At 46.5% G+C, this 22679-nt stretch overlaps 1 protein-coding gene across 3 annotated transcripts; it reads right to left on the bottom strand.

Annotated features, from left to right (window-relative positions):
- Positions 1-171: 171 nt before the first annotated feature.
- On the bottom strand, positions 172-22590 carry TELO2 (telomere maintenance 2). Of its 3 annotated transcripts, none has more exons than XM_061350779.1 (20): positions 22269-22590; positions 21574-21851; positions 20805-20873; positions 20021-20168; positions 19541-19643; positions 15743-15811; positions 14689-14830; positions 13356-13492; positions 12680-12768; positions 11384-11494; positions 9489-9574; positions 9115-9206; positions 7995-8111; positions 7176-7247; positions 6459-6629; positions 5666-5757; positions 4804-4903; positions 4375-4439; positions 3638-3753; positions 172-581 (listed from the first exon to the last, which is right to left on the bottom strand). In XM_061350779.1, exons 1-20 carry the CDS (start codon positions 22553-22555, stop codon positions 478-480), a joined length of 2448 nt encoding a protein of 815 aa, XP_061206763.1. In that variant the 5' UTR covers positions 22556-22590; the 3' UTR covers positions 172-477. The 3 variants fall into 3 exon arrangements, with proteins under 3 accessions (XP_061206763.1, XP_061206764.1, XP_061206765.1); XM_061350780.1 differs by having other exon boundaries at positions 11384-11491; XM_061350781.1 differs by lacking the exon at positions 3638-3753.
- Between the last annotated feature and the right edge of the window lie 89 nt (positions 22591-22679).

The raw sequence follows: 22679 nt of genomic DNA, 5'->3' as shown, positions 1-22679 counted from the left end.
TTCAGCTGTCCAGTTTACATCTCACCAGCAGTGGCATTCTGTACACCCCTCCACCAGCAGATCAGGAACTACTGCATCAAATGCTGACTGCTGGAAGACATGGGAGCCTTAGCCCTGGAAATGCGTGGCCCTCTCCAGCCTCTGTTTTTCTGACAAGAAGCCTGCTATGAGATCTTCCCTGTATTTTTATCAGAGCACTCAAACCTGCCAAGGTTATAAATAACTGGGGTTGGGGTGGGTGGAGGATGGCAGCGCTTGCCTACCTTCCTGCATCTGTACACACCGTACCGGATAGCAGTAGCTCACTAAGTTGGCCTCCACTACAAAGTCCAGATGTCAGGTTTGCTAGTTCAGAGCTCTGCACCCTTCCCCTTACTTCCTCTCCTCCAGCCAGGTGACTGCTGGAGGCCCAGGCAGTGCCTACACACATCCAGCTGGCAGGAGCACAAGAGAAAGGTCATTTCTTTTACCCTCCAGCTAGGAAGGGGCAGTTTGGAGTTTCTTTTTCAGGTTCTCCATGAATAGCAAGTTCTGCAAGGCCAGTCTCCTGCAGTCCCCGTCAGGATCTTTCTCCACCACATCTGTAAAAGAAGCAGCCACCATTAGCTGGAAAATGGGAAAAACTGTCCTTTACCTGACACTTCTTCACCTAATCTCACTTAGCAGTAACCCAGAACAGCACGGGATGCACCAGCATATGCAGTGACATCTGGGTTGGACATCGACACTTGCAAGAATTACATTAGACCAAGAACGTTCAACCTTGATCATGTTCAGCAGCATGAGTTTAGCTGAACTCTGTCACATGTGACAATGCTCAGTTCATTCTTGTAGCAGAAATAAACAGTTGGGTTAAAACACCATCAGAACTGTCTGACCTTTCATTCCATGGGGTAACCTTCTTGCCCAATTCGACTTGTGCCCTTGAGCTATATATACATCACCTCTCCACAGCTGATCTTCTAGTGTGAATGCTATTTGTAACTAGAATCCACTTATTCAAAAGCCTGAAGTCTCCGTTCTGCTCTGCTCTATTCTATATATAGAAGTCTCCATTCTGCTCTAGATCTCCTGTGATCTAGACACATGCTCAGTGCTCCCTCCTGAAACTTGTGCTGCCCTTCAAACGGGGGAAAGAAAAAGGCAAGACCCAAGTTCCAACACATTCTCCATACTGAGAAATTAGCCTTCTGATAAACCAGTAGTTCTTTCCCACTTTATGCAGTGTTTAAGGGAGGGCATGAAGCTGCTTCCAGCAGCTGTTATTTCAGGGGCCCTTAATCAGCCTGCAAAGTAAAAACCAGGATGCACGCAGGATGTCTGAGCAGGGGGAGCCTGGAAGAGCAGAGAGCCTGTGTGAGGATATCCTGTACGCACAAAGCACTGTGCTCAGAGCCCAGCTCATCAGCCCAAACACATGACTCATTCGGAGTGGGGTTATTTATACTGCAGGGAGAGCTTTCACGATGGTGTTTCTGTGCTCTCTCTACAGAAGGCAGCAAGGGGGAGATTACAACATGAGCACAAGTTCAGAAGCTAAGAGACTGATGTTGGCAGTGTTTCCAATTGCCGTGAGCACAGACCTTGAACTGCTGCAACTAAAAGGGAGCCACAGGGCACCAGAGTATCATTCAGGTCCTCACATAAAACAAACTTACCTATAACACAGCTCTACAGCACTTGCAAGGGGTGGGGAACTCCCTCAAAGGCAGCTGCTGAGAAATTAAAGGAACCGTTTCCTAGAAATGTTTAGGTATTCCTTCCCTTCCCCAGGAAAGATCAGGCTACTACATTAGGTCCAGCATGGCACTAATGAAAGACAGGACAAGGTGGATCCCAGCCTCTCCACCTGAAATGGCCCAGAACATCCACTAATGGATAGTACTGTGACAGTGCCTGAAGTAGTTCCTTCCACCACACTGGAAATGCTTTCTAATAGGGAACAGTTCTGTTGAAGGGCAGGAACAGTCAGTCACATTCACATGATGAACTACAGCGGTCTGCACAGACATGACAGAGAAACAAACTGCAGCAGATTCATAGACTTATAATAAATGATCACAGATAACATTTTCTAGCCCACTACTTCTCATGCTTTTGCCACAACAGGAGAAATGCAGATGCTTTAAGCTGACATCCAAAAATATTACTTCTGGCCATTAGGTATGGCAGTAGGCTTGCCTGCTTGACAGCTTGTCATTTTTCCAAGCTATGACAGTAGGTCTAATACATGGCATGTCTTGCACATCTTTTCTGGAAGAGTCATGAAGCAGCAGCAAGTGCACAAGCTCAAAGCAATGATCCAGTCACAAAGCAGGTCTCTAGCGACCAACTTCACCAGCTGCAGCAGTGAGGAGGAGCCTGGTGCCTCCCAGCAGTCCTACAATGACGAGCAAAGGGACAGCATAAGCTTCTTGTTTCAGGAAGCAGCTTTGGCAGCCCTTTTAAACTGTACTGGAATCGTATGTGACCAGACGTGGAGCTGGGTAGTATTTTTTAAGGTTTCTGAATAGCTCCTGTAACAATTTTCCCTTCTCTACCACACACACAACTGTGATCTTAGGTTACCCACCAGGATCTACCATGCAATTTTCATGCCAAAGCACTACATGTAAAGAAATGGCTACTACACTGCCTACAGCCACAAAAAAAAAAGCTGCTAGCATTATCATCATCCTCCTCCCAAAAATAGCTCATTAAAAACAGATTACGCAGACCCTCATGCTGAAAATACATTTAACACATTCCTGGGAAGGCTGTACTTGGTAACAGCAGCGTTAACTGCAGAGACAAGCAGATTTGCCAGAACACACCATGTCATGGGAAAAGTAAAGTTTTCAGCCCCACAAGGCACAGCTCTTCCTTTCTGAGGGCACAGAGCTCCACAGTCTTCAAGAATCCCAGCCCAGCTGTATCAGCATCGCTTCCTGCCTGCTCCCTGTGGGAAGCCAGCTCACTGAGAGTGAGAATGGTGAAGGAAACCAATCCAGGGAGTCATAAAAGATCCCCCCAGAATACAGGGAAGACTTCAAAGCTACAGAGCACACTCTTGTACTTCCTCTTGTACTGTGATACCTGACCCCCAATTTGTGTGGTTCCATCCTACCAGAACCCACAAGCAGCCTGTGTGGATGAAGGGTGCACTGGGCACAGCACAATCATCTGCTGTCTTTCATAGGCTGTTCTTTCCCTCAGCAGCAGGAGATGGGGCTATGCTTCTCTTCCTTGTATCTTAAGGAATAATGAAACCCATGTTCTGCGCACATGGTGTAAATGGGATGTACAAGCTTTGTACGTTATTACTGGTGTAATATGCAACAATACTTTCTGCAGCTTTGTGAAGTGGGTCACTGGATGCTTAGGCAGAGGAGGACACATACTATATTTGAGGACTTTTTTGGTTGGCCTGTGAGGACAGTCACACTTCGAAATGCACAGCTCTCAGCTTATATTTTATATACCTTTGTAATACAGTGTGAGACCACAGAACCCTAAACTAGCAAGCAATAAATACATGTACTGTGCAGATCGCTGGTGTATGACACTAGGACATGCCTGCTGCCATCACAATCAGAGATGCTGCACAAAAACTGCACCATGAACCAGAAAAACCCCAGTGTACAACACTGTCTCTTACCTCCCAACCAAGACCGAGTCTCCAAAAGCTCTTCTGTCATGTCCTCCAGAAGACACTCTGCAGGGACACTGAAGAGCAAGGAGGAGATACAGGACAAAAGACCCTGGCGCACATACCTGTCGGAGAAAGGCTGTTTGGAGCCTGCAGCTTTGTGATCTACCTGATTTCCTCACCTCAGGGGTTCTCCAGTTTCAAATATTCGTGATTAGGATGAGTTTTGCCATATTCCTACTGATCAGAAGTGGAATTATGCAACAGCTGGCACAGTGCTCACATCCAGAGCCCCTGCCATGTGGTAAGGCAGCGAGTCTTGTGTAGTTCAGAGTCCTGGACAAGTCTGAGACCAAACCAGAAACTGGATGTTTACAGCATTTTAGCTACATGCCTTAATTTCTTTCCAGCATTGCATACTGGAATTGAATCAAAATTTCCATGAGCTCCCCAAATAAAGAGATGAAACTATCCCATGGATAGTTGATCACGAAACTTGTTGTGCTTTCCATGGTTAATGACTGTACCTCCACACTAGGAGTAGCCAGGTTCATATGTTGGCCTGACATTAAAGCAGTGCCTTCATTTCATATTCTTGTAACACTCAGGATGGAAGAGAGCATACAGTTAATCTATTAAGTCACTGACATTCTCAGTCTGGTGCTACCCTTGGACAAAGAGAAACCATGGCGGGAGACTGGCTGGCAGCTGATCTTTAAAAATTAAAACACACAATCAGAACTCACGAGTCAGTGTGGAAGCGCAGAGCCCAGACAAACTCCAGCAGTGCCCTTCCCATTGCAGCAACTGCCTGCAAAACAGGATGATGACAGAAACACTGAACACCTTCACATTCACACTGCCTTACAGAACTGCACCTTGAGATGCTCTGTTGTGAACATCAGGGTTATGATTAACTTTATTTTACAGATGAGGAAATTTAGGTAGCAAAACAATGAGCCCAACCTCCACCCAATTTGATAGTTTTTCTGCCAGGAGCAGCACAGGATTGTGCAGGGCTCCCTTGCCTCTTCTCTGACCATTTTTTTCCCAGCTCTTTTCTCAATTCTCAGCACATGTGACTCAAACTTGCTGCCACTCTCAGCGTGACAGACCCAGGGTTCCTAGGCTGGAAGCCTCCCCTGCTCTCTGCAAGCTCACACAGCCTTTCTTACCACAGTGTTGACAGCCAAATACATCAAGACTGCTAAAGTGTGGACTAGTCTTCCAAGGACAAAGTGATCTTCCCCCAGGAGATCAAATGTTGTCAGAGGCCTGCAAGTGCAAGACACACAGTCCAGCAGTGAGAAGGCTGATCAGTGCATCTCTGGAGCAGTCACAGTGGTTATGCAGGGCAAACACCCCCACAAGTCTGAATCCCTATGACGTAGTCATTAAAGTTAATCCCAGTTTAACACAAGCCACAGCTGTTTGCTCTCATCTTTGCTTCCAGACCAATGATACCCTCTACTCTTACAGCAGGTATCACTTATTCTACTAACAGACTTTACTACTGAAAGCACTACTTCCGTGCTAGAGATAAAGCATTAAGACTGGTATGCCAAGAATCTTGATTCTCATGGAATCAATTATTCAGCCATCTTTAGGTAAGCAAAGACTTAAGTGATTAACAATGAACCACATCCTATAATGTGGTCTCAAGGACCAGTCCAGGTGACAGGCCCAAACCTGAAACAGAGTTAACTTTGGCTAAGACTGCAATCTCAACAAGGAGGAGGGTCAGCCAAGACAACAGGTTTAGTACTGCGAAAATCACCCTCCTCTGCACCTGCTGACAGGTTATTCTTCATAATAGACCTTCTCTTCTGCAGGGTCTCACATATTCTTGCCCAACAAGACTTCATAGGCTAAGTCCAAGAGACCACAAACCCCTCCTCTCTAAACTTTATGCATGAGCATAAAGACATCAGTGTGGTGTCACTGGACTTCCACACAGCTTCTGGGTTTTAGGCTGCTGCTCTGAGGCAAGTTCACTCAGCCACTGCCATGCCCATGACCCAGTATGCTCACACTCACCTGTCAAAGTGCTGAATCAATGGAAAAAAGAAGTGCCCAGCAACAGAATTGAACTCGTTTGGGCTGGAAGACAGTTCCACTTGAGACTGACCCTGTCCAAGAGAAAAATGAAGTCTAAGACACAAGGTGCAGCATCCGACACTTCACACCACTGCTGAAACTACAGGTTCCTTGCAGCCATCCTGCTGTCAGTCACTGCCTGTTCGTACGTCTACAGCTACTAGTTTCCAGATTGGATGGATCACTTCCCACTTCAGATCCTTTCACACATCTAATCATCAGTACAATATAGCTCAGTATTGCTGGGTTAGAGACAAGAAACAAGAGCATGCAAAGGATAATGGAGTTTTGGCAAGCAGGTTTTCCAGGAAGAACCACAGGGGAGTTCTGGGAACTAGGAAACTGGAATCCATTTATCTTACTGAAAATAGGAAGGCAAAGACAGTCCAGGTCCAGAGGTAGCTAGGCTGATGAAGGAGGCTCTGGGATCTGTGAGGTGCAGCCACAGCTCCCTGCAGTGGCCAGACAAGCTCAGAACAGCCATGGAACAGCAGCAACTATCCCTCAATGCAAGGCAAGCAGTTCAAGGTTCATTTTCCTCTCCCTGCTGAAGCAGTTGGTATTTTGCACTGGTTCAGCCAGATACCAAGATAATTTTGTATTTGAAATTACACAGTATTTCCTTTGGACCAATTTCACAGGTATTGTGCTCTTTCCAGATAAAACTACAGCAGCTCCTAGCATCCCTGTTTTTGCTGGATTTCACATTGGTTTGTGTGTGCCCTGGCCTCACCGTAGCAAATCTCCGAGTCTTGTTTTTGATCCTCTCATCGACAATTCTTCTCCAGTCCTTAGAGCTGTCACTTCCAGGAAGGAGCTGGATACAAGGTTTTGGGGCACCAGAATGCTTGATCTTCCAATGGGATTTGGGATGGGACAGCTCCTGAGCTGACAAAACCAATACCTAGATGAAAAAGATGGAGGTTCTGTTAAAAAAGGGTGTACTAGAGAACAGTAACAGTTACCTGCACCCAAACTGCTAGGAATAGCAAGGCAGAAAGCACAGCAGGTTTTGAATGCAGAATACCAAGGTGAGTGACCCCAGATAGCCAGCTGGCTTCAAGGTACTAACCAAGCACTCAGTCCCTTAGCCCTGAAACAGAACAGGGGTTCCTTCTTCAGACACAGCAAGTAAAATGATGTAGGAATCCAGGCAGATTGCTGTCTTTCAGAAAGTGAAGTTTGACAGACCAAGGACATGTTAGGAAACAGTGGCTTATCCTGGGCAAACAACCATCCCATGTTTTGCATTGTGTGGGGAAGGATCACTGTATTACGGTAGTGCAGCAGTGTTACAAATGAGAGGGAAATGCCAGGCACAAAATAAGAGATTTCCATGCCTCTGCCTCCTCTTCCAGGGAATAAAAGATAACCCCATTACCTCTCAGGAAAACAGCACTGGTGCAACAAAGACACAAGTGAAGTGGGAAGTGAAAAGAACAGCACTTACATCAAGAATGTCCATGCGCTGATGAAGACTGTAGTTCAGAGAATAGAACTGGGATGTCAAGTACTTTGCTACCTGTACAGAAAAATCATGGCACAATGAAAAAAACCCCAGTCTGGAAACAGCCTTCCCACTAATTCTAAATGCACTCCGTTGCAGAAGTCTTGCTTCCTGTTAGTCAACAGCAGGCCTCCAAGAGAAATGAAGAGACATGCTGTGCAAACAGAGGAAATTTAGACAATTCTACTTCTAGATTCTCCCAAAGGAAGTAAATGACAAATGGGACTTTGCCATTCTTCTCTCCTTCCTAGGCAGAGGTACCTAACAACTGCCACAGCAGCTTTGCCACTTTGAAGGAGACCTTTCTGCAGCATTTTAATGCTTAAAGGGGCTTCTATGAAAGATGTAGACAGACTTATCAGGGCCTGTACTGACAGAACAAGGGGTGAAGGTTTTAAACTGATAGACCTAGATTAGACATAAGTCTTTTCTTAGAGAATCCCTTTGCACCTTAGCTTTCCTCTGTACAAAACAATCTCTCCTTCAGTGCAACAGGTCCTTATTTAATTTGCTTTGTTAGATATACTAACAGCCTCCAAACAGTTCCTCCAGTCTGTTATAGCTCTGACAGTTTCCTCATTCCTGTTGTTTCAGTCATCCATTGCAGATTCTTCATTGCATTGATCATAAATGGTGCTAGAGATGGACTAGTATTCTACCACACCCTGGTAGCTGCTTCTATCAAGCTAGCAAGAGACTTCAGCTCCTTAAATTTTTAGCTGTGCCTCAACTGGAAAAACGAAAGAAGTAAGAGGGACTCACAGGTATCGGATCTGTGGTTAAAACAGCTACTTGAGCTCTCTGTCGGAGCTCCACAAAGCCTTCAATACAGGTCTTCTCCTCCAGATGCAGCAGTATCTTTGCCAGCTCCACGCTAACCTGTTAAAAACATGCAAAAAGAAATCAAAACACTGCAGGTGTTTGGTTTTCTCACAGGATTTACACACTATTCCTAATGTTTAAGCAAAGACAATGAGTGTATGGAATAGAGGCACCATGTCCATTACTTAGGAGGGACAGAAAACACACTAAAATAAATGCCGTCAAGTTTTCTCAAAACACTGAACAAAATCCCATGCCAACTTGTGTGTCCACATTCATTTTGGCTTTATGGACAAGTGGTGGCATCATTATACAAGACTTGTCACTGTAACTGATGGGTTAAAGGGTACATCTGAAGCCCATACAGCTCAACAGCAAGTCTGATAAGCAGCAGCTGTGTGCTGTTTACCAGACTACACCAATTCCTCTTCTCAGGTGGCAGAGGTGGTTTCTCAGCTGCCTTCAAGTGTTCACAAGTGGTGGTGAGCACTCATCACACTGGTGACCTTGTCCCAGGTTCCTCTCACCTCAGTTTTTCATCTTCACCAGTAGAATCCAACTACTCCCTCCAGAAGACATTATGCTTGTAGAAGCAAATAGGAGAAGTCTGTTTGATTTTATCTCCCTTTTTGTTGGGGAGTAACAAATGCAATTTCCATTCAAAATCAATTCAATCCAGAATTAAAATCAATTGGTTTGAGGAATTCATGGCTGCTCTGTGCTGCATTTCTCATGTTTTTTTTCTGCCCAGCACAAAGCATGGAGCTTCCTCTGCTTCCTCACATTGCTGGCAAGCTTTACCTGCAATGCATTTCATTTGCAGCACTGGAGCTGCTAAATGTCACACTGTTGCTTGAACCTCTGCCTGCTGCTCTGTCCCTTTCTGCTCTGTAGCCTCACCTCCAAAGAGGCTATATCCTATTTCCTTTCCCAATTTGAAAGCTTTAAATCCAGGTACACATTAGCCTGGCCTCCTGCTCTGTTGCATATTTAGTCTCATGAGGGCAAAGGGATAATCCTGTGCCGCAGCCCACTGGGAATTCAGCTCATACTACTTCACCTCTCTTGTTGCCTCCGGGTTCTTTCGAACCAAGCTCTCAAGAGCCTTGATTGTAGCTTCCCACTTGTCCATATCTTCACATCCTGTCAAGACTGAAGGTAAAAGACAAACAAAAGCTATTAACAGAATGGCTGTGCTTGGGTATATACCCCCAGCTTTCTTCTGCCATTAGCATGTTGTTACAGGCAGAGATCACTGACCCAGTGCACAACCAGCATTAGGAACTTAAATGAAATTACTCACAATTAGTTGAGCCCAGATTACTGAAATCCCCCAGTTTCTTCAAAATAGCTCAGAAAAAAATAAGCCTACACAGGGATCACTCTGCTACAACCAGTGAGAAACAGATAAAGACTCAGCCCAAAATCTTTTACCTTCAATACAGTCTCGGATATACACAGGAGCCTTAATCTTTACTTCTTTATCCTCTGACATGTCATAAGGGATGAGGTCATCATCACTGTATGAAAAATGAAGGCAAGAGTTAGTCTATGGCGTACAGATGTTCTTCCTTTCTCCAGCTATCCACAGAAAAGGGAAAGAACCAGCACATACATTGTCGTAACACTGTCACCTCTTGCATCATCCTGCAGCACTGCTGAAACCTAGCCTGAAAGGGTTCCTTAGACAGTCCTACGAGTTACACCAAAGCTCAGTGAAAGAGCAGTTCTGTGACCGTATCTGGGACTGAATCTCCTGGTAAACTGCAGGGACAAGGCAGGTGACCAAATGAACATAAGCTGATTCTTGAGATTTCTTCATGTATCGGTAAAATGAAAGAATAAGGCAGGACCACTATTAGAATGGGTAAATAGTTCCGTAATTCCACAAAAAGTATTAGATATACCTGACCAATTTGGTGGCCTTCTGTGATGGGGCTACGAAACTGACAGAGGTAGAGCAGTTGAAGTCATCTACCTGGACTTGTGCAAAGCGTTTGACACTGTCCCACATGACATCCTTGTCTCTAAATTGGAAAGATAGCAATTTAATGGATGGACCACCCCATGGATAAAGAACTGGCTGGATGGCCGCACACAAAGAATTGTGGTCAACGGCTCAGTGTCCGGCTGAAGACCAGTAACAAGTGGTGTCCCTCAGGGATCGGTGTTGGGACCAGTATTGTTCAACATCTTTGTCGCTGACATGGACAGTGGGATTGCGTGCACCCTCAGCAAGTCTGCCTATGACACCAAGCTGTGTGTTTTGGTTGATACACTGGAGGGAAGGGATGCCATCCAGAGGGACCCTGACACGCTTGTGAGGTGGGCTGATGCCAACCTCATGAAGTTTAACCATGCCAGGTGCAAGGTCCTACACCTAGGTCGGAGCAATCCCAGACACAGCTACAGGTTAGGCAGAGAAGAGATTCAGAGCAGCCCTGCCAAGAAGGACTTGGGGGTGTTGGTTGATGAGAAAATGAGCATGAGCCGGCTTCAGTGTGCGCTTGCAGCCCAGAAAGCCAACCGTATCCTGGGCTGCATCAAAAGGAGCGTGACCAGCAGGTCGAAGGAGGTGATCCTGCCCCTCTACTCTGCTCTTGTGAGACCTCACTTGGAGTATTGTGTGCAGTTCTGGTGTCCTCAACATAAAAAGGACATGGATCTGTTGGAACAAGTCCAGAGGAGGGCCACGAGGATGATCAGGGGACCGGAGCACCTCCCATGTGAAGATAGGCTGAGAAAGTTGGGGCTGTTCAGCCTGGAGAAGAGAAGGCTGCGTGGAGACCTCATAGCAGCCTTCCAGTATCTGAAGGGTGCCTATAGGGATGCTGGGGAGGAACTCTTTATTAGGGACCGCAGTAACAGGACAAGGGGTAACGGGTTCTAACTTAAACAGGGGAAGTTTAGATTGGCTATAAGGAAGAAATTCTTTACTGTAAGGGTGGTGAGGCACTGGAATGGGTTGCCCAGGGAGGTTGTGAATGCTCCATCCCTGGCAGTGTTCAAGGCCAGGTTGGATGGAGCCTTGGGTGGCACTGTTTAGTGTGAGGTGTCCCTGCCCATGGCAGGGGGGTTGGAACTAGATGATCTTGGGGTCCTTTCCAACCCTATCTATTCTATGATTCTATGAAATCAATAGAATGGTTGTACATGATGTGGGCTATGCAAAAAATACTGACTTGTGTGTAATTTCCTACACAAAGTCCTGCTGTGCTGTATGCCACAAGGAGGTCAGCACAAGATTTGCCAAGAGATGCAACTACCAATAGCTCCCTTCTCCCCATGTCTGCTCGTTTTCCACTTCCTAGCAGTTTCTTGCCCCATACCTGTCAAGCTCAGTATCCAGCTCCTCATCCAGCATCAGAGGGGCTGCTGTATGTGATTTGTCATTACTTTCCAATACCACCGGCAGTGCAGTGTCTGCTTTCTCATTCCTGCTGTGAGGAACAAGAAATATTAAAACCAATACAGTAACAGACCTTATGTACAAGAAACTACCCACACCATCAACCCTTGCTGCCTGAACAGAATGGCAAATAATTACTTCTGCTGCAGTCTCCCACCTAGCTTGGCTAACACACAGAACAATGTCTTGGGAAGGAGAATTGTGTGACGGGAGAAAAAAAGCAGAATATGACCAGCAGGTCAAAGGAAGTGATCCTGCCCCTTTATTCTGCTCTCATGAGACCTCACTTGGAGTATTGTATGCAATTCTGGTGTCCTCAACATAAAAAGGACATGGAACTGTTGGAACAAGTCCAGAGGATGGCCATGAAGATGATCAGGGGACTGGAGCACCTCCCATATGAAGATAGGCTGAGAAAGTTGGGGCTTTTCAGCTTGGAGAAGAGAAGGCTAAGTGGAGACCTCATAGCAGCCTTCCAGTATCTGAAGGGGGCCTATAGGGATGCTGGGGATGGACTCTTCATTAGGGACTGTAGTGATAGGACAAGGGGTAATGGGTTAAAACTTAAACAGGGGAAGTTTAGATTGGATATAAGGAGGAAATTCTTTCCTGTAAGGGTGGTGAGGCAATGGAATAGGTTGCCCAGAGAGGTTGTGAATGCTCCATCCCTGGCAGTGTTCAAGGCCAGGTTGGACGGAGCCTTGGGTGGCACTGTTTAGGTGCCCTGCCCATGGCAGGGGGATTGGAACTTGATGATCTTAAGGTCCTTTCCAACCCTAACTATTCTATGATTCTATGATTCTATCTTAAGAGCAATAGGTAACAAAAATTTGCTGTGCTCCCCTGCAGTAACCTGGCTTGCCCCATATTTAAAGCTGTCAATGAAACTGAACAAATGGAGAATAAACATATTTAGTAGAGTGAATACAGTAAGTAAGAACAGAAAGGCCCATCTGATCCTACCCAGGAGCACAAAGGACCCCTGGAGCATGGTTTCACCACATTCAGCTATCCAACAAGCAATTTTAATACATATTACCATTCTGGTTATGAATTTAATGTAACTGCTACACTGCATTGTAAGAATAAGGTGCATTATAATGCTTAAGAATATATATAACATCTTGCACACTCTATACAGTTCTAGCATGTGACTCAAAAGAGGTACGGAGAGGACAAACAAACAGCATGGAGATGAACAGTAACAACATCTTACTCATCACGTGGAAGGCTGGGGACAGCACAGAATGGTGGAGTCTGCACCAGGAGGGATTTCAGTTCTCTTGCTTCATCATCTTCTTCATACTGGACAGTCAGAACAACTGTTACTGAACTCTATTTGGTTGCAATATGCTCAGTATTCAACATTTCACCCTTCTGCTTCTTGCCAGTGAAGACTGAATCACGAGCAGATGAACCCAAACAAATCCCACTTGTTTCCATCATTCTGCTGCCAGCAGTAATGTATTTATGCGGTAAAGCAATCTGTGCCACATATAATCTTTGTCCCTATCTAACAGTGGCACCTGATCAGACCTTGCCTGAATATTATTACAATATTTAAAACACTTAATAAATAGCAATGTGACATCAGGGATGATGCAGGGTTTTAAAGAATTAATGTGATTTAATCACATAATTCTTCTAAACTCTCCTGGAAACAGCAAAGCGTATTTCCCCTTGTCAGTCTTGAAAAACTCAAGTCAGAGGCTATTTGCTATAGAGTTGGTTTTTGTAAACAGATCTCCTCTCTTTTTCAGAGTGTTGCTGCCTCTCCTTATTTCTAAAGGGTAAATATTAGAACTTGTCAGAATGTCCTGAATCACCTGGCTTAAAGCTTTTCTCTCCTCTACACCCTACACACTAGACATAAATTTCATTGTAACTTTCACCTTAAACTTCAGGACAGGCCCATCAGTGTTTATTTTTGCACTAATGCTCTCTGCCACAATCATGCCCAGACGCCGTATTTGTGGGAGGCTGCTGTCCAAGTGGCATTTCACACCCTCCATCATGCTTGTGAGAAGCTCTGAAAACAAAACCAACAAACTTTGCATGAAACGGTGACAGAGAAACATCCACCTGATGAGGTGAAAGTGACAGAGAAACATCCTTCCTGAGAGGGCATCCTTAGCTGGTCACCACCCAGCCATTGGAAGGAAGACATAAAGGCCCATGCAACTGTGACTTATCTTTCTGCAGTGGCTGTTTTGTTCTTCTGCCCCAATACAGTAAACCCGTGCTTTTTCACGAGGTATGAAGTCAACAAAGCATTACAACAGTCTAAATTTGGAGTATTTAAGTTTTCACTGAAACAAAAAAGGGTCGTAAGTCTAGTCAATCTTTAGCTTTGTTTTGGAATGCTTCAAGGCCACTAAAGTCACGTTTTGAGGAAGCTACAAATTCTGACCAGTACAACAATCATGAATGAGAAATTTCCCACAGCACCTAGGTAAGTTGAAACAGGCAAATAACAGCGCTATTTCTCAGCCCACACAGAAGGATGGTTGCCAGCTTTACCAGGCAGGCTTACTGTGTTAGAAAGACATCCTTCAACTCAGAAAAGCTAACTTTTCAACAGCTGTCAGATAAAAAACTGATTATAAAACTACACTACTGTTAGTGGGTAACAGGTCACTTACCCACCTAAAGAATTAAGTTTTAAATGAAGCAGATTAACAGGTCTTGTAAGTCAATCTGCTCCCCCCAGAAAGCCACACACAGAAGTAACTCTAAACACTGAACAGTTAAGGTTTTGTTATTGCAATAAAAGCATAAATTCCAGAGCAGGACCCCAATGTACTGCACAGTGTACAATAAACTGGAGGTCCTTGGGCACATGGGTAGTCAGAGACCAACCAAACAGCTTTTTATCCTGACATACTTTCTGCTGTACCCTCATGCTCCAACACTAAGCATAAAAACTGCAGATCACACCACTCCTCTAACTAGTCCCAGAGTTAATTCTCCTTTTCCTGCAACAAAACTGAAGGGTTCCTAAACCATATTTAGGTTTGACCTCAAGTCAGAGATGCTTCTGCACTCTCATAATTTCAAGCTATGCACTTGGTAATATATGGGTGCTAAACAGGATTCCAGCAGGCTACCCTGTTTGCCAAGATGAAAATGGGACCATTTTGTTTATCCACACAGCAAAACAAGATGTTTTTCTACTCACAGACCTTCTGCTAATAAATCTCATCTCCACTTTTCCCATTGCCTGACCTTGTCTGCAGCTCTCGATTTCAGTCTCCTTCAGGTGGGAGAGGCAGATAAGTATGGCCTTGCTGATATACTGCTGCTGCTCAGGTGGCGAGTGTCTCACAGCACTGCTGCTGCTCCACGTCTCCAATAGTTCTTGCAGAGCCTGAAGCAAAGAACTCAAGCTGGCCTGAAATGGATCTCCTCTACATGTAAAAGCAATCTTTTTGAAACACATTTTCGTATGTACTTTCATAAAACATGCTATATATTCTGATTGCCCTTTGGTCTTCATGTTTCCCAGTGAATCTTACGCTCCTACAAATGGAGCTAACATTGTATTTCAGGGCCCAAAACATACTGTGTTTCACCAATGGAGACCTCCATGCCACCTTCATTTGATATATTATTAAATATATAGATTTTTAAAGTGGTAAATACACTTACTTTTCATAAATAAACAGTCTAGATAAAGCAATGCATATTATTGTCAAAAAACGATGTGATATGACAGGAGTTTAGTCCAATCTTATATAATATCCCCTTAGAATTTTAGAACATGTAACCAGTGGAGAGAAAAAAAATAAAAATGGTAGAGGTTTCCAGAGACCCAGATTTCCTAGAAGCTCCATCACACTGCTGACTTGGAAAGGGAAAATATCTGCATCCCCACTGAGGAAAAGGTACATGAGAGATTCTGAAGCATCAACCATTTGGCACACAGACAGCTCTCAACCAACTTCATCACTTGCTGCCAGCTGCCCAGCCATGCAAACAGGGGACGACAGAGGAAGCTGAGAAAGATGGAGGACAGGGGACATCTACTAGAATCCAAGCCTCCTTAGGTTTGCTACCTGACAGGGAATTTGGCAATTAATTATGAAAAACTAACGTTTCAGCAGTGCAGAAAGTCTTTGATTTGTAAATCACCATTTACTTGAGGCAGGGTTTCCCTCACACTCACAGATAGGAACAGAAGTGTCTCAGAGAAGTACCAAAACTGTGCATCCCCCCCCCGCAACACACAGCAGAGGGTTTTGCCATCAGGTACCTCACCAACAGTGTTACTACAGCTTACTTTGATCAACAAGGCACGTCGAAGGCTATCCACAGCCAGGTAGCCAAGGAGGCTCTGTAGCACTGCAGTCTGCAACAAAAACCACAGGACTTGCTTTAACTGGGCAAAAAGTGACGACAAGGACATGTGTGCACTTCTACTACATTAAACTTTTCATTCTGAGGGACTGGTTTACAACATCCAGAAACAGGAAAGTGAGTAAATTAAAAGAACCCAACTAACCAACCAAACCCACACACATGCAGCTGCTGGCAAAATACATGGAAAACCAGGACAGAAATACAGAGCAGTATTTTTACCATCAAAACCACATTAGGACAGTCTCAAGCAAACATGGGACACAAAGTCTTAGAGAACATCTCTCTCAACAATAATCACAAACCACAGAACATCTCTTAACACCCTGTGCCAAAATTAGGTGCACAGGAAAAAACCAAGTCAAACAGTCCTTGTCTTATCTCTTTTAACCTATTTCTTACCCCTGAGGGTGGGTCATGACTTCTTCAGTGTCTTCTTTCAGATACTAAATTAACTAGGTCTCCCTAGAACACTGAAATTATGTGCAAATAACCACTTGGTTCCAGAAAGAGAGTACAGTAATTCTGCTCACCATCAACCCTGACAGCATATGAATCCTGTGATTTAAAGCAACTGCTTTGAACATCTCCCTCTTCATTACCTTCAGTTGAGGGGATGTAAGTGAACATGCCTCAGTGGGACAGCGCTCCAGAATTGATGAAGACTGGGAGGCCTCCTGTAATCCTAGGGTGAAATCGGTGTGCTCGGCTCGCTCCCTGAAATGTCTGTACACCAATGCGCGCAGCATGGGAAATAAGCAGGAGGAGCTAGAAACCTGTGTTAAGTCAGGAGATTATGACCTGGTGGCAATTACAGAGACATGGTGGGACAGCTCACATGACTGGAATATAGTCATGGAGGGCTATGTTCTTTTCAGGAAAGACAGGCCAGCCAGGCGGGGTGGTGGGGTTGCTCTTTATGTGCGAGAGCAGCTACAATGCGTTGAGTTCTGTCCGGGGACAGATGATGAGCGAGTTGAGAGTCTGTGGGTGAGAATTAAGGGGCAGGCTGGCAGGGGCGATACTGTTGTGGGGGTCTGTTACAGGCCACCGGATCAGGGTGAGGAAGTTGACGAGGCCTTCTATAGGCAGCTGAGAGCGGCCTCACAGTCACAGGCCGTGGTCGTCATGGGGGATTTTAACTTCCCTGATGTTTGCTGGAAGGACTACTCGGCAACCCAGCCACAGTCCAGGAGGTTCCTCCAGTGTATAGATGATAACTTCCTCATGCAAATGGTGGATGAGCCAACCAGGAGAGGTGCGCTGCTGGATCTCATCCTCACTAACAAGGAGGGTCTGGTTGAAGGAGTGAAGGTTGAGGGCTGCCTTGGTTGCAGCGACCACGAGATGGTAGAATTCAGGATCTTGTGTGGTAGGGTCAGTAGAATAGCAAGTAGAATTGCAACCCTGGACTTAAGCAGGGCAAACTTTAGCCTCTTCAAGTGATTGCTAGGGGAAATCCCATGGGCTAGGCTGCTTGAAGGTAAAGGGGCCCAAGATAGTTGGTTGACGTTCAAGGACTGCTTTTTCCGAGCTCAAGATCGGAGCATCCCGACACGTAGGAAGTCAAGGAAGAGGGTCAGGAGACCGGTGTGGCTAAATAGGGAATTGCTGGGTATGATCAAGTGGAAGAGAAGAGTTTACAGGTCATGGAAGGAAGGGTTGGCCACTTGGGAAGAATATAAGGCTGCTGCTAGAGGATGTAGGAAAGCTGCTAAGATGACTAAGGCCTTCTTGGAATTAAAGCTGGTGAGAGGGGTCAAGGACAGCAGAAAGAGCTTTTTCAAATACACGGCAGATAAAACTAACACCAGAGGCAATGCAGGCCCGCTGATGAAAGGGACTGGTGCCCTGGTGACAGAAGATACAGAGATGGCAGAGTTACTGAATGCCTTCTTTGTCTCTGTCTACTCTGCTGGAGGCAGTCCTGAAGAGCCCTGTACCGCTGAGACCTCAGATGAAGACAGGTCAATGGAGCGGTCTGCCTTAGTCGATGAGGAATGGGTTAAAGACCAGTTGAGCAATCTGGACATCCATAAATCCATGGGTCCAGATGGGATGCACCCGCGGGTGCTGAGGGAACTGGTGGAGGTCATTGCTAGACCGCTCTCCATCATCTTTACCAAGTCTTGGGAAACGGGAGAGGTGCCTGAGGACTGGAGGAAAGCAAATGTCACTCCCGTCTTCAAAAAGGGCAAGAAGGAGGACCCGGGTAACTATAGACCGGTCAGCCTCACCTCCATTCCTGGGAAAGTGATGGAACACCTTATCCTTGGTGCCATCTTAAGGCATATCAAGGATAAGAGGGTTATGAGGGGCAGTCAACATGGCTTCACCAAGGGGAAGTCGTGCTTGACCAATCTTGTAGCCTTCTATGAGGAAATAACACGGTGGATGGATGATGGTAGAGCGGTGGATGTGGTCTACCTCGACTTCAGCAAAGCGTTTGACACGGTCTCCCACAGCATCCTTGCGGCTAAATTGAGGAAGTGTGGTCTGGATGATCGGGTAGTGAGGTGAACTGTGAACTGGCTGAAGGAGAGAAGCCAGAGAGTTGTAGTCTATGGGGCGGAGTCTAGTTGGAGGCCTGTATCTAGTGGAGTGCCTCAAGGGTCGGTACTGGGACCAGTATTATTCAATATATTCATCAACGATTTAGATGAGGGAATTGAGTGTACTATCAGCAAGTTTGCTGATGACACTAAGCTGGGAGGGGTGGCCGACACGCCAGAAGGCTGTGCTGCCATCCAGAGGGACCTGAACAGGCTGGAGAGTTGGGCGGGGAATAATTTGATGAAATATAACAAGGGAAAGTGTAGAGTCCTGTATCTGGGCAGGAACAACCCCAGGTTCCAGTATAGGTTGGGGAACGACCTGTTAGAGAGCAGTGTAGGGGAGAGGGACCTGGGGGTCCTGGTGGACGACAGGGTGACCATGAGCCGACACTGTGCCCTTGTGGCCAAGAAGGCCAATGGCATCCTGGGGTGTATTAGAAGGGGGGTGGTTAGTAGGTCGAGAGAGGTCCTCCTTCCCCTCTACTCGGCCCTGGTGAGAACTCATCTGGAATACTGTGTCCAGTTCTGGGCTCCTCAGTTTAAGAAGGACAGGGACCTGCTGGAGAGAGTCCAGCGCAGGGCAACTAAGATGATTAAGGGAGTGGAGCATCTCCCTTATGAGAAAGACTGAGGGAGCTGGGTCTCTATAGTTTGGAGAAGAGGAGACTGAGGGGTGACCTTATTAGTGTATATAAATATATAAAGGGGGAGTGTCACGAGGATGGAGCCAGGCTCTTCTCAGTGGCAAACAATGATAGGACAAGGGGAAATGGGTACAAACTGGAACACAAGAGGTTCCACTTTAACTTGAGAAGAAACTTCTTCTCAGTGAGGGTGACAGAACACTGGAACAGGCTGCCCAGGGAGGTTGTGGAATCTCCTTCTTTGGAGACATTCAAGACCTGCCTGGACACGTTCCTGTGTAACCTTATCTAGGTGTTCCTGCTCCGGCAGGGGGATTGGACTAGATGATCTTTTGAGGTCCCTTCCAATCTCTAACATACTGTGATACTGTAACTACACAGCTCAGGTATGTGCGGAGAGACTGATTTCAGAGCAAAGAGTTAAATCTTACCCATGAAGACCTGCAGCTCAGCTAGAAAACACACTGGCACGTGGGGAAAAAAAAGGCATTCCCACGCTGCTGTTCAAGGCAGAGTTCTCACCGTGTGGCCATACTGCAAGAGCAGCACCTTCTGTGTCACCACAAACTGAGCTTTCTTGTTCTTCACAACCAGGTTTCCCAGCAGCCTAGACAGGACATCTGCCCTAGCAAATCAAGACAAGAGCAAAACATTAGGAATCCATGGAATTACTGTCATGCTGCGACTAATCAGGAAATTCTGTGAGTAGCTATTTGCAACAGTCTCTAAAACACTGCTAAACTTCAAGAGTAAGTGAGTAATTGCAAGGAATGTTTACACTTGGTTTTTCACTGTAAGTCACAACACAGATCTTTAAGGAATGGTGGATGTTCTACATGAGAGGTGACAATTAGCTACTTTAGAACCCCGGAGTCTCTCAGGAACTGGGAAGAAACCACCTGCACAAACACACCCCAGCATCTTTCAGACACTGATTCTGCAAGTATTCATGGAAAACTTCCAGACTTTGCTCCAGATCAGGGAGGAAAGCAGAGTTCTTACCCAGGTGTTTGCTGCACAAAACCAAGGACCACCGCCTCCACCCAGCGGTCTGGCACACATTCAACCAGTTGCCAGCAAATTCTTTGCCAGATGCAGTCTGACTTGGTGAGCTCCATCAGGCCAGGCACCAGAATGCTCAGGATTTCCTCTGAAGCATAAAAGGAAACAGGTAAATACACCAGATGGCCAGAACTGGTGCAACAGTACTCAAGGTCAACATCCTTACAAGATGAAAAAATACAATATAGAGACTGTAGTTCTAAATTGCTCCTCTGGCAAAAACTAACCTAAGCAGGCTAAGGAACTTTCAAGTATTCCTCATGACACTAAACAGCTAAAAAATCTTTCCTGTTCTTCCCCAGCCCTGTTCACTGCTTCTGTGTTCAGTGGCTTCAAAATCCTAAGCAAAGCCAGACTGAAGGCTACTCCCATAGGAGTGATTTCTGCTGGTACTTACAAGGCGTTTCAGAGCACTGGGTGAAAAGCCCTAAAAGAACATTTAATAGTTTTGCCCCAAATGGGAGGATGAGGCAGCTTATTACCTTATCAGTCTTTGAGAGAACAGATCACATTGACAGAAGCTGACAGAAAAGCATCAACATCTATCAGATACGTAGCTGACCTCAGAAAGCAGAGAGCAGCCTGTACATCCCAACTCATATAACTCCCAAAGCATTAACTGGTCAGTCTCCCACTTCCTCTGCCAATCATCACTGCCATCCTTCTGCCCTAATATGGTAAAACAGACATTTCCCTCCCCAGAACAGGATTGTGAAACACTCACTTTGTCTTCCATGAGCGCATACCTTCCCCAAGACATGAGAAACAAAAGAGACTGAGCAATCCAAGCCACCTGGGATAAAACAGACACAAGCTTAACAAGGGCATTACCAGCACCCTTCAAACAACCTTAAGGAGGTTCTGCAAGTGCTGAAGACTGAAAATACTCTCTTCAAGCATCATCTCTTCCTCCACCACCTGCCTTCAGGCACAAACCACTGAGTCAGAGGACTAAAGTAGCTCAGTCCCTCTTTAACACAATGGTAACAGCCACAGTGTCACTCATTACCGTTTAAATTTCCCATATGACTCCTTCAGCAGAGACCAAATGACCACAGTTAAGCTTTGTCAACAAATCACAGAATCCCAGACTGGTTTGGGTTGGAAGGGACCTTAAAGCTCATCCAGTTCTAACCCTCTGCCAGGGATGGGGCAGCCACAGCTTCTCTGGGCAATCTGTGCCAGCACCTCACAACATTTACAGTGAAGAGCTTCCTCCTAAGATCCCATCTCAATCTCCCCTCTGTCAGGTTAATGCCATTCCCCCTTGTCCTAATACATTACTTATAGGATTGCAGCTTTCAGTGGGATTTTAAAAAACCATGGCCATCTTCCTCATCCCTAGTACCTTATGCTTTTAAGCACAATGAACTTCAGCCTCAAGGATGAACCTGAAGCTCTGCAATACCTGTTAGCATCAGCCAATGGGGTCCATGCACAAAACACCTCTTCAAAAGTGCCATCTCCATAGCACATTCCTCATGCAATCTTACCTCTTAGATAATCAGAGATCTTCTGCAGCACCTGGATAATTGCACCACCCAAGAGAGGGAAGTAGTTCTGGGGGAAGAACACTGGTGGGTTTTTCCCCTCCAGTTTATTGCTCACGTGGCTGGGCAAACACACAATCCTGTTGAGCAGGGCCTCTTGCAGCTCCTGGGAGCCAGCCTGGACTGGCTGCTGACAGACCTCCCACAGCAGAGCCAACATCCGTCCCTCCTGCAGGAACTGCTCCAGAACCTCCACCACCTCTCTCGGATGTAGGCTAGGGCTGGAAGAGAGCAACAGCAGTAAGCCCCTGCCCCTCTTAACTGACAGAGACGTGCATACTGTTTGTGGTCTCACCACGACAACACTCCTGCTGTATCAGAATTTTAATCAAAATAATATTAAAATCGAATCTATTTTAATCTCTTTGGTCTTCAGCCTCCTCAGCCCCTAATGTCTCAGGACACCCTGCCAGCATTGCTAAACCCAGCCTGGTGACCTCTGCGAGCAGCACCAGCACTGCATGTGAGTTTGAAACCAGAAAACCTGAGGGCACAGCAGTGCCTCCCCCGTGCTGTCGCCCGCATATTTATGCCCTCGTTGTTCACAGGCGAGAGACGCCCTCGCCCTTCCCTCCTGCGCTGCGAAGAACGAGCCTCGGGCAGCCCCCGAGTGACATCCGCCCGCAGCGGGGACTGACCGTGGGCAGCCGAGCGTCTCCAGCAGGACGCAGAACACGGGCACGGGCGGCCCTTCCAGGAAGCAGCGTTGCCACACGCCCTCGGGCCGCGCAGCGCGGGGCGCCCCGGCCAGGCTCCGCAAAAAGGCTCCAAAGAGTGCCCGCTCTCTCTTCCCGAGGGCTGCTGCGCCCCCCGCCGCCGCCAGCGCGGCCCGCACTGCGCCCAGCGCCGCCGCCTGCTCCTCCCCGGCCCGCCCCGGCCACGGCGCAGCCTCCCGCAGAGCCCACTCCAGCCCCGCCGCCGCCATGACACAAACGGCAAAGACGCCGCTGTCCCACTTCCGCCCGCCCTCTCCTAAAGCCAATCAGCGGTGCCTGCCCGCGTAACGCCAGAAAAAGGCGCCGTTAGGTCTTAAAAGAGACAGGCAGAAG

The sequence above is a fragment of the Neopsephotus bourkii genome, unplaced genomic scaffold, assembly GCF_033783945.1.
Source record: "Neopsephotus bourkii isolate Nb327-2 ecotype Australia unplaced genomic scaffold, CSIRO-AGI_Nbou_v1 NB_533, whole genome shotgun sequence".
In the NCBI taxonomy this organism is placed as follows: domain Eukaryota; kingdom Metazoa; phylum Chordata; class Aves; order Psittaciformes; family Psittacidae; genus Neopsephotus; species Neopsephotus bourkii.
This window is presented reverse-complemented; position numbering and strand designations above follow the sequence as displayed.

Excerpts from the sequence above, each read along its gene's own strand:
- TELO2 (XM_061350779.1), bottom strand. The coding sequence starts at position 22,555 with ATGGCGGCGGCGGGGCTGGAGTGGGCTCTGCGGGAGGCTGCGCCGTGG. Across the intron at positions 7,248-7,994 it reads TAACCACAGATCCGATACCT|GTAGCAAAGTACTTGACATC; the intron begins GTGAGTCCCTCT and ends TTTTCTGTACAG. Across the intron at positions 5,758-6,458 it reads AGACTCGGAGATTTGCTACG|GGTCAGTCTCAAGTGGAACT; the intron begins GTGAGGCCAGGG and ends TCTCTTGGACAG.